The 16,358-nt window shown below is 39.0% G+C and overlaps 1 protein-coding gene across 4 annotated transcripts in view; it reads right to left on the bottom strand.

The window, feature by feature from the left end:
- Positions 1-16,358, bottom strand: part of KIAA0825 — a 190,647-nt gene that overhangs the window by 126,359 nt on the left and 47,930 nt on the right. For all 4 annotated transcript variants that reach the window (XM_079995309.1, XM_079995311.1, XM_079995310.1 and 1 more), the window contains 4 exons: positions 15,875-16,025; positions 12,578-12,768; positions 9,504-9,686; positions 1,501-1,611 (listed from right to left, as the gene is read on the bottom strand). In XM_079995309.1, coding sequence (XP_079851435.1) covers positions 1,501-1,611; positions 9,504-9,686; positions 12,578-12,768; positions 15,875-16,025 — 636 coding nt within the window. The remainder of the gene's footprint in view (positions 1-1,500; positions 1,612-9,503; positions 9,687-12,577; positions 12,769-15,874; positions 16,026-16,358) is intronic.

The raw sequence follows: 16,358 nt of genomic DNA, 5'->3' as shown, positions 1-16,358 counted from the left end.
TTTGCTTTTAAAAAGTAGTCAAAAATTGGGGGGTCATCTTATACAAGAATGGTGAATGTACAGGTGTTTGGGCTTGGGCTTTGTGGCGGGCAGCCTGGGCTTGGGTGTGGGCTCTGGTGTGGTATGGACTTGGATTCAGGTTTGGGCTCTGACATGGGCAGTCTGGGCTCAGGTTTGGGCTCTGGAGTGGGCAGCCCAGGCTCAGGTTTGGGCTCTGGTGCAAGCAGCCTGGTCTGAGGTTCAGGCTCTGACTCAATTTGGGGTTCAGAAAAATAAGGGTTGTCTTATACACGAGGGTGTGTTATACATGGGAAAATATGGCATGTTGAAATTAAAGACATAGTCATTAAATGTAGCAGAAGCTAAAGATTTACTTTTTCAGAATAAGTATTAAAAATCATAGCATTCATTTAAATACGCAGGTTACTGAGAAAGGATACAAATTCTGTGGGGAGCATAGATAGCCTGCTAAAATGGGTGTGGGAGGAATTTTGGTCCAAAGTTAGAAAAAGAATGACAGTACAGCTGATGGCATATGCTTCATATGTAAATTGTCATTACACTTACTGAAACGGCAAGGAAATTATGCATTGCTTCCAAACATGCAACAAATTCTAAAAATACCAAATACGAACAAATCAGTTGTTCAAATGAAGTTTAGTTTTGTAGAATTATCTAGCTTTTCTAATGCCCAAAGTTACTACTTTTTCCAGATACAAATAAAGTTTCATGTAATACTCAAAATTTAAAGTAAAAAACTTAGATTGAGTTATTTTATTGTGAAGAACAACACATTTAAACATTACTAAAGCAAGAGATTATGTCTATAATAAAACATCAATGTTAAAATAATTAGATACTGCTAAAGAATTGTTGTTCTTCAACAACAATTACCATCACACTAAAATAGTTTGAATTGGAAGCTGGTGTAAATATAAGATGCCTGTAGTTTATCCCTGGGTACGTGCACTGGGGAATGTGTGAGCACAATTGCTCACTATTTGGCCCACATTCTTACCATCAGTTTCAAACATGGTAAACAAAAGCAGAAATCGCAAAGCAGCTTAAAACCATGTTTATGGTCAGCGCCCCATTAGAAAAGCAATAGAGGAAATTTGTATCAGAGAGTGGAGCATCTGGATGAGGAAGTGTGGCTCATTTCAGATCCAATCAGCTGGGCAAAAAAATGTGTAGTCTATACATTAAGTCTACAAAGGTCGCACATGGAATCTGTGTGAGAAAACTAGTATTAGGAAACTATATTTGATATCTCTATAATAGTCTATTGCAATTGACTTGAACAGTTGCTCTGTTATTCTGATACTGTTGTTTCTGTGGTTTTATTTTATAATTTTACGTTATTTTATTTATGATATTCCTGTAACACGCTCATTTGGTGAAGGGCAGGCTAAAATTAAAAATAAATAAATAACACTGAACTGAGAAATCAATAGATTCTATCTCAGTTTCTTATCTACATTTTAATATAAAGATACTTACTTCAGTAAAGAAGGGGAAAATTCTGTGATGCCAGATAACCAGCGTAATGGTTGGTCAACAGCAGGCTCCAAAAAATCTGAGGGCAAGGGATCACCAACACTATGAAATGTCCTGAAAAATACAAGTAGTTCAAGTAGAATTAGTTCAGTAATCATACTTCTTTAACAGCTTTTGAACAGCAAACAAGTATTTGGCTTTGAATCAATGAGCTACTTATAGAAGGTTTTTCAGTTCACACAAGGGGGTCTCCAATTTCAAGTCACAGTCACTGTTCACACATTGTTGTTGTTGTTGTTGTTGTTGTTGTTGTTGGTATTGGTATTATCTGCCGTTTACCAGGACGTCCCAGGATGTGGGTTACAATAATTTAAAATGCAAGTTAAAAATAGTTTTTAAAAATTACAGTTGCTGAACAGGGTGGAATATAATGTCTCCAACCCACAACAGTGGAGGGAAAGCCTTGTTGCACAAGCAACACTCCACTTGCTGTTCTTAGGATTCAAGTCAAAGTACAATATAAAATTTTTCTGCTCAGATTTAAGCTATGATTTACATTTTAATGTATTCCTGTTTCTACTAGTCAGAGAATGACAGACAGTAACAACCCTCTCCTACTGTTGCTCCACAGAGACTGGTATTCTGTAGAGCTGGGCTATTGTGTAGCCTTTACACTTAATACAGAATTCTTTCTGCTTTGTTCCATGTCCCAACACAGGATAGTTCAGTGGCCACAAATAAACATTTTATAGCCATTTGCCCCCTTGCAAACTAAGGAGGTATTTTTCTGCAACTTCTGTTGATCTTAAAAATTTTTTTCTGAGTATGCTTGCAGCAGTGAGCAGCTCTCTGCATGCCAGCTTCTAGCCCAGCAGCACTTACTAGGCTTGTGGTTCTTGTCTGCCTTGCATAGCGAGGCTCAGGGGTTCATGACTGCCATGACAACCATACATTCTCTCAGCATGTCAACAGTCAAATGAATGTGGGAGGCCACCTTCTCAACTGTGGCAGAAGATGGCTATCTGGTTGTGGAGGATTTCTCTTTGTCTCTCTTCTCATGGTCATTTCACTTTTTGCTAAGGTTCAGACTGGCAGCAACCACTTCTCTCTGCAAGGGTGGTGGACTTTGATAAATTTCTAGCCGAAATGCCAGGTGATACTGTAGGCATTTTGTAAGGTGATTGATATCGCCTTCATCAGGTAAAGCTTGTTTAATTCCTTGGTTTACTGGTGTGTTTGGAATTGTGATGTAGGAAGCAGAATAGCTGTAGTGAAAGTTGCAGGAAACTACTGTGTGGTGACCCAACACAGTTAAGACCTATTACTGAGCCTCACCATGACTGTGATGAAAGTGAAGAAACAATACTTCTCCTTTATATCTGACCTTTGGTGGTGTTAAAATCACTATCTGAAAACAGTAATGGACTGGACTAATGAACAAAAGCTCAAGCCAAGCAAAATGAAAGTACTGTTTGTGAGTAGGTAATCTGTCCAGGGAAGTGGGGTTCTGAGTAGGTGGCACCCCCAAAGGATCAAGTCCATAGTCAAGAAGTGTTCAAAGATCCAACTTGTCACTAGAGAGGCCCAAGTGACCTTAGTGGTCCAAGGCGCCTTTCATTAACTTTAGCTGGTGCCCTAGCAGTAACTTGTCCTGGACAAAATAGCCTGGCAGATTAGACTACTTTGAATAATGCAGACAACACTGCAGAGAAAGTACAAGTAAATCAAAATGCAGATGCTGGGCTACTAACTGAGACTGGTCATTGGGAACGTATTTTCTCAATGCTCAAACAACTGCACTGATTCCTGGTTCTTTGTATAATCCTAGGTGGTGGTGCTAACCTTTAAATGTGGAACTGATTCCTGGCTATAAAGCATGGCCCATATTGGAGATTATGGGGCCATTCTCTCAAAAAAGTAAAACAATAAGAGTGCTCTGACTCCTGGATAGATGGAAGGTGATACCCTGAAGGATACTTTTCAAATTCAAATTCAAATTTATTTACGGCTATTAGCCCATAAAATATGTACAAACATAAAAGCACAGAAGCATAAAAAACCAATACATCTAACAACAGAAGGGGAACACCACGATGCAAGGGTGGGTCATTGAGCAGTGACAAATAACAGCTTGGGGCCCGGAAAGATCCAAGGGACAGTTCACAGAAAAAGGAGAACTGGAGACGAGATCCATCATGCACTCTCATCATAACTGTCCGATTAGTTTTTGTTGTTGTTGTTTTTTGGTGGTTTTTGTGTGTGAGATAACCGCATTCAGGAATCTCGCCACCTGCAGAGTTACAGAAGGATCTGTATCCTGCAAAAGCAGTGCGGCATGTGACTCAACAGGCCTGCCAACCAAGCGCAGTAAAGCAGGACCCAGGAATTTAGTCCTAGCTATGCTATGTAAGGGACAGTTGAACATTATATGTGGAAGAGATTCAACTGTTTTCCCGTCACACTCGCATAGCGGAGACACCAAACCCTTGGAAAATCTGTGGCTCAGCAGGTTCGATGGAAAAACATTGAACCTTGCACGAATAAATGCAAGTCGGTGTGGTACAGAAGGATACTGAATGCCCCCCTGTCTTCATTGGAACACATTCCAGACATTTTTCTAAAGTAATTTTCAAATGGATATGCAGCCTAAACACCAGTGAATAACCTGGTTGCCCCCACTGTCCATTACTAGTAATGAAAATACTACTAACAGACAAATATATTCAGCTTAAATTTCTTACTTTAATCATTAGTGCATAACCACAGCTATTAGGAAATGTTCTTTATGTATAAAATATCCTATAGCAGCTGCCTCTTGTCTCAAAAGCTGGGGAAAGCATCTGTGAAAGTATTTGATACAAGAGCAATATTCCATGTTTGAGTTGTGCTATTCTCCTGTAGCGTATGACAAGGTGAGAACTGATTTTGTAAATCTCAGTGCCAGTGTGAAATGATGAGATGCATAAATGATGAATTCCCAACACTGTTGCTTTATAGAATTTAAATAATTTGATGTTGGAAAATAAACTGGAAATTAATATTGGAGACAGCTGAGATAGTTTGGTACACCTTGACTTATTCATCAATATGCTTTTTACTGGACTTACTTTGTACCAAGAATATGTGAAAAGTATAAACATTAAATTCATTTAAATTCCTTTAGAATTTGAGTGTCTGCAAAGATTATGAAAAGGAGCATTTACATGCTGATAGCATTAAAACAAATTAGGATAACTGAGCGTTCTATGAGATTTTTAAATAAAAAGATGGGAGTCTTTTATTTTTTAATGGAATACAACATATTGGCAATAAAACTGAACAGGTAACATAGGTTCCTATTAAAATTGACAGCAAAATTGAATTGTTGTGGATTGCAGTCATGATAATTTATTAACCGCCAGAATGAATTTTCAGGAATGTTTGACACTCCAATGATGTCAAGGTTGATTCCAACTTCAGGCAATACTTCCATGATACTTGCAGATGGGCGTCTCAGATAATTACATTCACTGGCACATATAAGCTGCTCATTTCAACACTGTTGGCTTTACCTCCACTAAAGCCAAGAACCAGAAAAGGAACTCTTGGTCTCCCCTGAGTGACAGTACAGCAGGTGGGATGTACCAAAGGAGTCCCAGTAATGCAGGCAATTCCAGGACACCTAAGACTACAGAACCACTTGCTGCAAAACACATTTTCAAAAAGAGGCGTCAGCAGATTCACAGAAGACCATTTTATAATGTTTATCCAAAGTTTTTGGTGTGGACCAAGTGCCAGCTCTGTGGATGCCAATAAAAAGATAATTGATGGCAAATGTTGCCATAGTAAAAGCAGACCTTGTGGAATGGGTTGTGATATTCTGCAGGGCAGGCAGCTTGAGAGAGTCATAAGCCAAGATGATACATACCCTCAGCCAGCATGCTAGCTTTTCTTACCCCAAGAGGGTGGAAAGGAAGAAACAACACCTCTGTCAACCTGAAGTCCTTAGTCTGGCTGATACAGACTTTAAGCACCCAGTAGATGATCCACTATGTGTCAGGCCTTCTCTAAGGGATGAATCCGGTTAGGCCAGAAGGAGGTTCTGGTTGTAGTAAAAACTTGTATTTGCCTGAGGCATGAATGATAGATCCATACAAAGAATCACAGTCTTTCCACACAGTCTTTCAGGAATATGCATAAGGCACTCAATTCCAAAATAAGCCATGTTGATGTGATGGCCACCAAAAGGAGGACCTTATGAGAAAGGACGTGGAATGGAACAGTTTGGAATGGTTTGAACACAAGAGTCTGCAGAACCTTCTTTAAGTTCCACGAATGAAAATGATGTACCACAGGAGGACATATAGGGATGCCCTCTTTAAAAAATACTTTGGCTGGGAATAAAAGCCAGTTGAACCTGTTTGAGGAGGTAAGTGATGCCTGTGTCAAGTCAACAGTAGTAGTACTGAAAGCCAAAAGCATGAATAGGGCAGCTGTAAGACTCCTTCTCAGAGAATTGCTGGGAAGAGTTAAACAATTCTGCCACTCTGGCTCCCATTCATCCATCAGATCCCGATCACTGTCTCTGCCGTGCAGTGATCAGTCAAAGAACAGGGAAAGGGAGATAGGCACTGCTGCTGGTAGATTTTTCATGTCCCATATATTGCACCCTGTGTGGCGGCTGATCCAGCACTGCCTTGGTACTAATTGCATCAGCAACTGCTACAGTAGCGGAAGTGGTTTTCTTTTGGGTTTGGGGAGGCACGGGGGGGGGTGTCCTAAGAATTTTAGGGGCTATAGCCATTTGGGCAGTTAAGGCAGAGGACTGACAGAGCACAGAAGCATCAGGCTTGCTGTAATGAAAACCAGGGCTGATTGGGAGCATCCTTTGAAGAAAAATCTGCTGTCGTAGTTGAAAATGTATCAGGTCTTGCTGTCAACACATGCAGTGGTATATGGGTATGGTGGATTAAGTTTTGTGGCTGGAAAAGCAGCAAACCAAGCCCCGAAGAATGGGGACTACCTGCCTCCACACATCCCCCCCACCAAGTCAGAGATGGATAAGGGAGGAAAGAGAAACAATACATAGGCCAAAAAGAAGGAAGGATGAACAGCAAGGGAAATGACCAAACAAAATGGTGGGTAGGAACAAAGGCCAGGAAAAAAATATGGATTGGCAAGAAAGAGAAGGAGGTTTTGTTTAAAATTGCAAGTCAAAAATATTTATATCAGTGTTAGGAAAGAATGGTATGTGACTCTGTCAGGGAACTGCCATCAGAGCCAGAGGCGGAGGGAAGGCTCCAGAGCGATGCTGGAGAGGGTCCCAGCAGGGAGAGAGGCAGCCTATCTGCTGGGGTAGGAAATCAACGTAACACCAGGAGAGAAGGGGGGCAGATGGGGGAATCGGAGAAAAGGCTCCAGGACTCTTCACCAGAGACTAGTGGGGAGAGCACGGGTACTCCGCTGCCCACACCCTCCCTGCGCAGAAGACTTCCGTGCAGGGAGAGTAGGAGGAGACTTGGCGTCAAAGAACTTTTTTGCTGGAAGAACTTTAAGAAACACCCACTGACGGATTCTGCCAGCGACTGAGACAGCCACGAAGTGAAGGGCTGTCCAGACAGAAAGGGTTCAACCAGGCAACCAAGCCAAGAGTGGCAGCAACTGACGCATGAGCAACCCCCCTAGAACCATTACAGACTCATAGGAAACAATTCAAAATAGATATATTCTATATATGACCTGAGCTAGCACGTCAGTTAAATAAATATTGTTTTCAAAGATGAGCTACTTTTCAACCTTAGTGAACACATTTCAATTTTTTCAAAAATAGCAGATATCACTTTCTCTATTTCGTTTATTTCCTTCATGTATTAAAATATACAATTTGAAAACAAACAAACAAACAAACAAACAAACACAAATTCTTATTTGAAAGAATAGAAGGAATTCCATATTCTGAAGGGCTTCAGGACAGATTGTCTTGAGTCGTGTGTGTCACTTACTTGATGTAGTTTATTGATTGCAAAGCAGGTTTCAGTTCTCCAAGGAAACACAGATAGCTATCACTAGCATGTGTTTATGGAATGTTAGATCTACAACTGTTGCTTGATCAATAATAAGTTTGTTGTGATTTTCCTTGGATACAATACGTAAAAACCCTCTGGATTTAAGCTTAGAAATGGCCATGTTGTGTTATTTTGTTTACAGTCTCAAAGGGCTGTGTATCAGGATACGAATGCACAAGGAGTTGGAAGAAAAAATATTTTTCCCAACAGCTAAAATATGGAGTTTAGTAGATGACAGCAGTTAGAATTGTACAAAGAAATATGGTTCCTTTTCTTAGTGTGTTTTGAATTAAAATCAGCATGCCTGCTCCTTCCAATGTTATGAAGTTATACTGAGAAGTCTCAAAAATGCTACGAGATAAACCGAGAGATTTGTTTTTATTAATGTATTTAAAAGATCTCAGTTTGAATCTCACCTTCCACCTAACATAATAGACTCAAAAGAGGTTACAAACTTGAGGTCCCCTTTTTTAAAAAAGAACAGTCTTGATACTATACTGTTTAGTTATATTGTAGTTCATTAACAGCCTTCCTCACTTTGGGGGCTTTTGGTCATGTGTACATTTCATCATGTGCCTTCCATTTGGGACTTTTGGTCATGTGCTTATTCTCTCTCCCACTTACCCTTTCCCCCCTCAAACTCCTGCCTCTTTCCTTGTCCTCCTCTCCTTATTGTCTAGGACAGGCATGGGCAAACTCAGCCCTCCAGATGTTTTGGTACTACAACTCCCATCATCCCTGACCACTGGTCTTGTTAGCTAGGGATGAAGGGAGTTGTAGTCCCAAAACATCTGGAGGGCTGAGTTTGCCTATGCCTGCTCTAGGATTAACCTTTATCTTCTAGGTCAATTACTTTTAAAAATATTTTTCTGCCCTTAGTCTTTTATCTGGCCTGCTCCTGTTAGGATTAGAACAGATCAAAGGCCCTTAGGCCCTTAGGATGCTAAGCCCATCTAGCTTTGTATTCTGACTGGCAGGAGTTCTCCAGAGTTCTGGGCAATGAGCTTCAGCCCTCCTGATGGCTTAGCCCCAGCCCCAGCCTTGGTCACATCCACATCATACATTTAAAGCACATAAGGTAAAGGTAAAGGTACCCCTGCCCGTACGGGCCAGTCTTGACAGACTCTGGGGTTGTGCGCCCATCTCACTCTAGAGGCCAGGGGCCAGCGCTGTCTGGAGACACTTCCGGGTCACGTGACCAGCGTGACATCGCTGCTCTGGCAAGCCAGAGCCGCACACGGAAACGCCGTTTACCTTCCCACTGGTAAGCGGTTCCTATTTATCTACTTGCACCCGGAGGTGCTTTCGAACTGCTAGGTTGGCAGGCGCTGGGACCGAACAGCGGGAGCGCACCCCGCCGCAGGGATTCGAACCGCCGACCTTTCAATTGGCAAGTCCTAGGCGCTGAGGCTTTAACCCACAGCGCCAAGCACATGGCTTCCCACAAAAAATCCTGGGAAATGTAGTTTACCTCTCATAGGGCTACAATTTCCAACACTCTGTACAAACTGCAGTTCCCTTGATTCTTTGGAAGAAGCCACGTGCTTTAAATGTATGGTGTGAATGTGACCAAGCAGGCAGTAGAGTTAGATATTGCTAGAGGCTTTGCTATTATTACCAAATTCTTAACAACGCAATCTTATGCATGTGTATTTGGAAGTAGTCTCTCTGTGTTCAACTACTCCCTAGTATGCATGTTGAGGATTGCAGCCTTGAAAGTACTGAATATAGACTGGTTTCAAATTTACCAGATTCTAATGACACTGTTTTCCTCAAACAAATCTGCTGCAGGGTAAAATAATGTACATTCAAGTGCCACTTCCCATCCACAGTTGAAACCAATGTTCAGATTTTGGTGCATCATTACCATACTGGAATCCAGCCATTACACAAAGATAGATGATTGTTACTCCTTCTATAGGATAAATGTCTGTTTGTCTTAAAATATTACATTACACTTACTTATACAGGTTCTCCAATGGTGCAGTTAAAAAGACAGCTGCTGCAAGTAAATTGTTGCAATACTTGTGTATTTTATAAATACGACGATTTCTGTCTTTTTGTGGGAACAACAGTTCTTGCACAGAACTGCAAACTGACCACAGCATGCTTTCACAGGTCATCAGAATTGCTATAACATCTATTCTGTAAGAGACAAAGCAAAAACCCTGAAATCAATCGAGGCATGCAATTCAACACATTCAATCAAGTAATCTGCTACAATGCAGAAAGGATTTTTATATACAAGTGAACTCTTTTACATTATTTAAAATCATCAGGAATTTTAAGTAATAATAATATAATCTTGTCCCTGGTACAACATTACCAAAGTATACACAGAGCTCTTATGTTTCACTTTCCCCATTGATTTCAAGAAATGAAGATTATCTGTGGATTAGCTCCCTCCATAGATATGAATGAGGAAGGAATTCACCACTTGCACTGTTATACATGTGAAAGCTAGGATTATAATTTGCTAAAATTTGCAATTTTATCCAATTCTGAATACACCAAATAAAACATTACAACTAAATATATTTTAATTTCTCTGTTCCTTACACCTGTTATAAAATGAAAATTGAATATGTTCTTTTTCTGTTTTCTTCAGAAATTTTTATACCCGGTTCGAACTGCTAGGTTGGCAGGAGCAGGGACCGAGCAATGGGAGCTCACCCCGTTGCGGGGATTCGAACCACCAACCTTCTGATCAGCAAGTCCTAGGTTCTGTGGTTTAACCCACAGCGCCACCCGCAAAAGGAAGACATTAGTTTAAATATTCATGGCACAATTTTATATAAAGAGTTTTGGAAACTGGTGCCCTTTCCCCATTCCTTTAGTATGCGAGTTCCATTTTATATTGATTTTTCATCATGGGCTCCAGATGTGCTTTCCGAGTACCCGCTCTTTTCTCCCATGATTTCTTTGCCACTTGCCCCATCTCCCATTGTTTCACTATGGTTCCTCTATTATTACTTTCTTGCTTTTTTATGAACATGCTATATTATGATAACTAGTATATGCCAGAAGCTGTTTAAGAGTTACATAGCTACCAGTTAACGTGGCACTGTAAATGTCTTTGGCATGACAAAGAAGGAACAGTGAGTTGTAAAAAAAGATTGCAAAGACTATGGATACAACCTACATCCCACTGGCATTAATGACAAAGCTCACATTTTGATTGTAATAGGGCAGGATTGCTATCCAAACAATGTATACATCTGCCTATCAGATTTTCAAGAAGAATGAATCAATTGTCATGATTTCAACAAAAAGCAAATAAAGTACAGAATCTGCAGAGAACAGCAGAAACAGATCAGGACTCAAATACTCTAGCAGCTGAATTTGATCATACTTCTAATTCCAGAATTAATATTAAAAGCCTGCTCTGCTACACAATAGAGTATGTATGTTCTCATTCTTCTTAATTATAAAGAAAATTAAATCTAGAAATCACTAGGGTGTTTCCATTCTTTATGTATGCTTACAGACAATAGTCTAAGTATTTTCATATATACTGAAATCTATAAATCCTCTGTATAATGAGGTTATACACACAAGCAACATTTTGAAAAATAAGTTCCTTTATAGTTTGTACCTAGATGTTGGAAAATATGTGACATTTGAAGGATGGATCTGCTCTGCTTTGGCTTCAGTCTACCATGTTATTATTTTTCTGTAAAAATAAAGCTTTGTATATTGCACCATATATATTTATTTTGTAGCTTTTACTTCCATTGCTAGTTGCTTCCTGTCATTAGCCGTTTTTATCATCTCCTTGATGAATATCATGCCCACAACTAACCTTGGAAACATATAACATATTGAACTTAAAGGTTAAAAGCTGCAGTATGAATGATCAAAGGCATACAATTTTGGTGAACACTGAAAAGATACGCAACTACAGCTAGGACTAGAAAAAGCACTTTTTCATGCATGAAAAACAAGTTTCCAGGGAGATATTATATTGTTTTTAGAACAATTCACAGCAAACCATGGGCTCCAGCAGAGCTTCTGATTTACAGTATGCACATAACCTTGGACAAACTTGATGTCTCAACTATAGTATTTTAAATCAAGCTAACTTGTTTCAATAAACCACAGTTTAGGAGAGAGGTTGCTAATGAGGTGCCTATAGAAGAGAAGCAACGGCAGCTCTGAAATTTTCCCTTGAAGTATTCATGAAGCCTTTCAGCCACCCCTTCTACTCACTATCCCTTGGTCATGAGGTGGTTTAAGCTGGTTACCTTCTTCTGCCTTGAGAAGTACAGAGAGCTGCAGGAGAGTGATGATTTTTCATACTTCCTCTTTCAACTCCACGGGTTTCTTAAGTTGGATCTACTGGATCCAATTTTTACTTAGATTACTTGGAAAAGCAAAGAATATGTATAGGTGGGGGGGGTGCACGCAGTCACTTTCTGTACCTCTGTGGGGAAAGTGGAGAGAAATTGCCAGAGGGGACATGGCCCATAGTTCTCACCCAAAAGTCCAAATGTATCCACAGGCCAAAAAATGTGGTGATCCCCTAGTTCAGGTTTGTATGCCATGTTAACCTAAAACAGAAGCAGATGCTTCTAATCTCATCACAGCTACACCAGAGAAAAACGGAGGCATGAGTTTGCAAGCCAAATGCTCACTGTAGCTTGTTTGTGTATCCCTAAGCCATGGTTGTATTGTTGCATTTGAATGCAGAAGAGTTTACTTAACATTCACAGAGTAAAAAGTTCAGGCACAAAACAACAATGCTTAGGCATAAAACAAAATTAACCTTCTATAAACGATTGGATGACTTCCTCAGTCTTGTGCTTTAGACAAAACTTTAAATGGATTTATTTCAACAGGCTTTTAATAAAAACGTTTTTATATTCATTGCTTGTTAAATTGTATAGTTTTGTTAGCTTGTATTGTCTTTAATAAGATATTTCATGATTATTTCATCTTAATTTATGTAAGTTGTTCTGAATGCTCAATAAGCAGAACAGGAAACAATAATAATACATTCACATCACCCACAGCGCAAAATTCAAATCAATCATTACCTTATCTGCGGTGTTCTCTTGTAACTGGGCTGGGCCTGAAAATATCTGCAAGCCAGGAGTGCCAAAGATTCCTCCAGCACTTCTGTTAAAATCTCCTGGGCTAGCACAGGGGGTAGAACAGTCCATAGATCATGATGAAGAGCACAGCAGAAATAATGCCACATCTGGATGGAGAATGAGCATCTTTCCCCCTGGCAAAACCAACAAATGTTAAACAATAGAAACCCATCTTCCTGAATGTCAGGTTGGATTCAGTGAATCTAATCCATTCAGGCCGAGAGGAAATAGTTGAAAAGTATGAACTGCTGAATAACTAGACCAGAAACCTTGCAAGATGCAAAACATATTTCCGCTCCCAAAAACAACTCAGGTCTTGTTTCAGCTGGGAAAGCAGTTTTCTTCCAAAACCACAAACATTTGACCTACCATAAACTTACCTTCCCCAAACCTATTTTGGATAAGCATGCTGTACTGTGTAGTTACTAATTTATGAAATTGTGTACAACTACTCACCATCTCTGCTGTGATCAAGGGCAAATCCCATTGTAAAAGGCTGACCAACCATGAAGCAGTTACTCTTAGTTAGACTCTTAATTGCTACTGAGAATAACTTTCTATGCAGCTGTCACCAGCAAGTTAATACATCTCCAGGTGCTCCAACTTCTTCACTGAAGGCCATAAGTAGATGTTTTCCAAATGGGGCATTTATATCCACATTACAAGTTGAGTTATGTTTTAAGTAGCACAGGTAACTCAGGCTGAAGTTGTACACATTCTTACCTGGGAACAAGCCCTATTGAACAAAATGGGAACTACTTCTGAGTAGATATGCATACAATTAAAGTACCCCTTGGAGGTACACGTGGCAAAAAATTAGAGGATCCTTGCTGAGAGCCTTAATCCTACCACAATATAACCTACAGACCATCTGAATGAGTTAACTTACACACTTATTTGCCTACATTGATAGATTACAGACATTATAATCCGACAGCCTATAAATACAGCCAAAGAGTTGAAAATACACCCAGTGTTCCTTGCTGAATGTAAATGTTCATTCATTGTTATAATTCTTTTTAAAGATCCTTTAGCTATTTTATTATATTTTAACAATACCAGAAACAAATATAGTAACAGTCTAAACTCTGTGACAATTTTATGCCTCTGCAGATTTTTTTCATATAGCAGAGATTATTATAATTTCCTGTCTGATATGCAACATACTATGAAGTTCTATTATTATGGGTCACTATAATGAAGCATAACTATTTTTTTAAAAAACCTTACCAGTGAAGAGCTCTGCAAATAATGCTTCCAAGATTAGCATCAAATTAAATGATTTATATGTGGACATTTTATTAATGTTTTATCATGCATTTTATAATATACAGGTAAAGTCATTAACTGTTGAACATTTGCTGTAATAGCAGTAAATTATCAGTAGGCATTATGAGTAAACATTGTTAAAATAATAGTAATATGAATAAATAAATAAAGAAATAAATAGGGTGATATCCAATATTAATCATACTCAGAGTAGACTCACTGAAATAAGTGACCTTCAGTAATTTAAGAACACTGATTTCAATGGATCTACGTTGTGTATGACTTTGTTGGATATCACTTTTCTTAGAAACTATTTAATAATTTATGAACCATTTTGAAGCCGTTTTAATTGAATTCAGTATTTATTTATTAAAGTATTTAAAATACATTTAAATATATGTTCCACTGGGTGTATATCCTATACTCGGTTCATTGTGTTTTATGTAGTTATTTGATATTTAGTATCTGAAACTTCCAATATACCAGAATATATATTGTTCTTATTTAAATTATTCATGTTATTTCATATCAAAGTAGATTCTTGGTAATAAATAGAATCCTCATTGAGATTTACAGGGAACCTTTTCCTGTTTGCTATTTGTTGTTATGTCAAAGTATCTGAATGGGTAAACATCTGCTATTTTTGCAAGCTTCATACAATAAAACAGATGTGGGCTTTTATTTAAATTGTATGTCAAGAAACAGGCAGCTGGGCAGTACTACATAAGCCACTCAGTATTATCTACAAATAGACAACTTTATTTTTGACAACTAGAAAACATACGTTTTGGAGATTGCAGCAGATGTTTGTTTCATTAAAAGCTTTATTTCAGTTTGGTAGCCAAGCAGGTATTCCATCTATTTAGTTGGTGAGATACTGCACTAGATTGTTTTCACATCACACCACAAGCTACTGCAAACTGTATCTGTTTTAGAGTGCAAATCCCCACTGCCCACCTTGGTTGTGGCATTAACTATGGTTCAGCTATCCAGAGTTTGAAATTAAGGTTCACTGTCATTTTGAAATATTTATATTCTGTAAAGAAGACAATATCAGAATTACTACATTTCACATACTAGCTAATTATTTTATCCACCAACAAATACTGAGCTCAGTGCATAGCCATGGAAAAATTCATTGCTCCAGTGAGTGTTGATTGGTCATGAATCCTTGATAGCAGGGCTGTCCCACCCATGAAACAAGATTAGGTGGTTGCCCCAGGGGGCAGATATGGGCCTGATGAGCACACTGCCACTGCACTCTGTGGGTGCCCCCCATGCTGCCTCCTGCTCTGCAGGTGCGTCCTGCTGCTGCCTCTGCCATGAGTGCACCATGTGGGGGCATGGCAACACAGTAGGGCTATACCTGTGGTGGGGCACACCCACCATGGCAGAGCATTTTTCCTCAAGTGGCAAAATGTTACAGGCCAGCCCTGCTCCCAAGCAGCAAATCATTCAAAGGAAGCAGGCAGCTGCTTCTACAGGTGCATATTTTGGGATCACAGTAAACTATAGTTATTTTATGTATATACTTTCTTGCAATACACTGCAGTTCTTTTATGGCACATTAGTTTGGAACAAAGTTTGGAAGTTACTTGATTCAACCAATTGGGGACATTTAACAGGAGTGTAGATAAGACAATAATTAATTCATCTGTTTTAAAAATGAAGAGTACTAAAAAGCACACAAAGATGTACTCATACCAGAATGTAAACATCTGGAAGGACTTGATATTGTTTTGTAATTACATAATATTATAGCTTGGCCTTTATTCATGACCATTGCTGCATGCACATAATGCCCATTGAACTCAATGAGGCATATGCACACATAGTTGTTATAGATCAGCAACCTTAAAATGTAACCTTGATTTCAGGTAGTATTGAACCTATGTTTCAAATTAATCAAGAAGAAAACAGAAGAAAGAAACATTTGTGTAAAAGGAAAAGCTAGTAAACTTAACATCACACCTCATAAAAAGCTTTGTAGTCATCCCAGTAGTGACTCTCGGCATCCTGTAAAATAGTTGTAGCACAAATTCTGATGCAGTAGTTTGTAATTTGAAACTGAAGAACACTGATCAATTCCTGATATTGCTGGAGAGGCATTAGGAATACAGGCCTGTTCAAATGATCAAAGAAGGAAAGATTTAAGACCAGTGCAGTAGGAGGTAACAACCCACAGTTGTACAAATGGTTTGGATTATTAAGTATCAATCATTCATTTCCTCTTGATTCTTGAATCTAAACCTACACTCACGTTAAAATCTGGTCTTTGTTACAGAGGCTCTTTGAAAATCTACTTCTACTGTTTTACAAATGTGTACTATACTACTTAGGCAAACAGCACCGTCAATCTACTGCTAAAACAATGCGCATATAAATGATTGGATCACTATTATTGAAATGCAATGTAGAAGTATAAGTGGTACTTCTAAACAATACTTAAGGGATA

The sequence above is a fragment of the Podarcis cretensis genome, assembly GCF_951804945.1.
Source record: "Podarcis cretensis genome assembly, chromosome: 11".
Taxonomy (NCBI): domain Eukaryota; kingdom Metazoa; phylum Chordata; class Lepidosauria; order Squamata; family Lacertidae; genus Podarcis; species Podarcis cretensis.
This window is presented reverse-complemented; position numbering and strand designations above follow the sequence as displayed.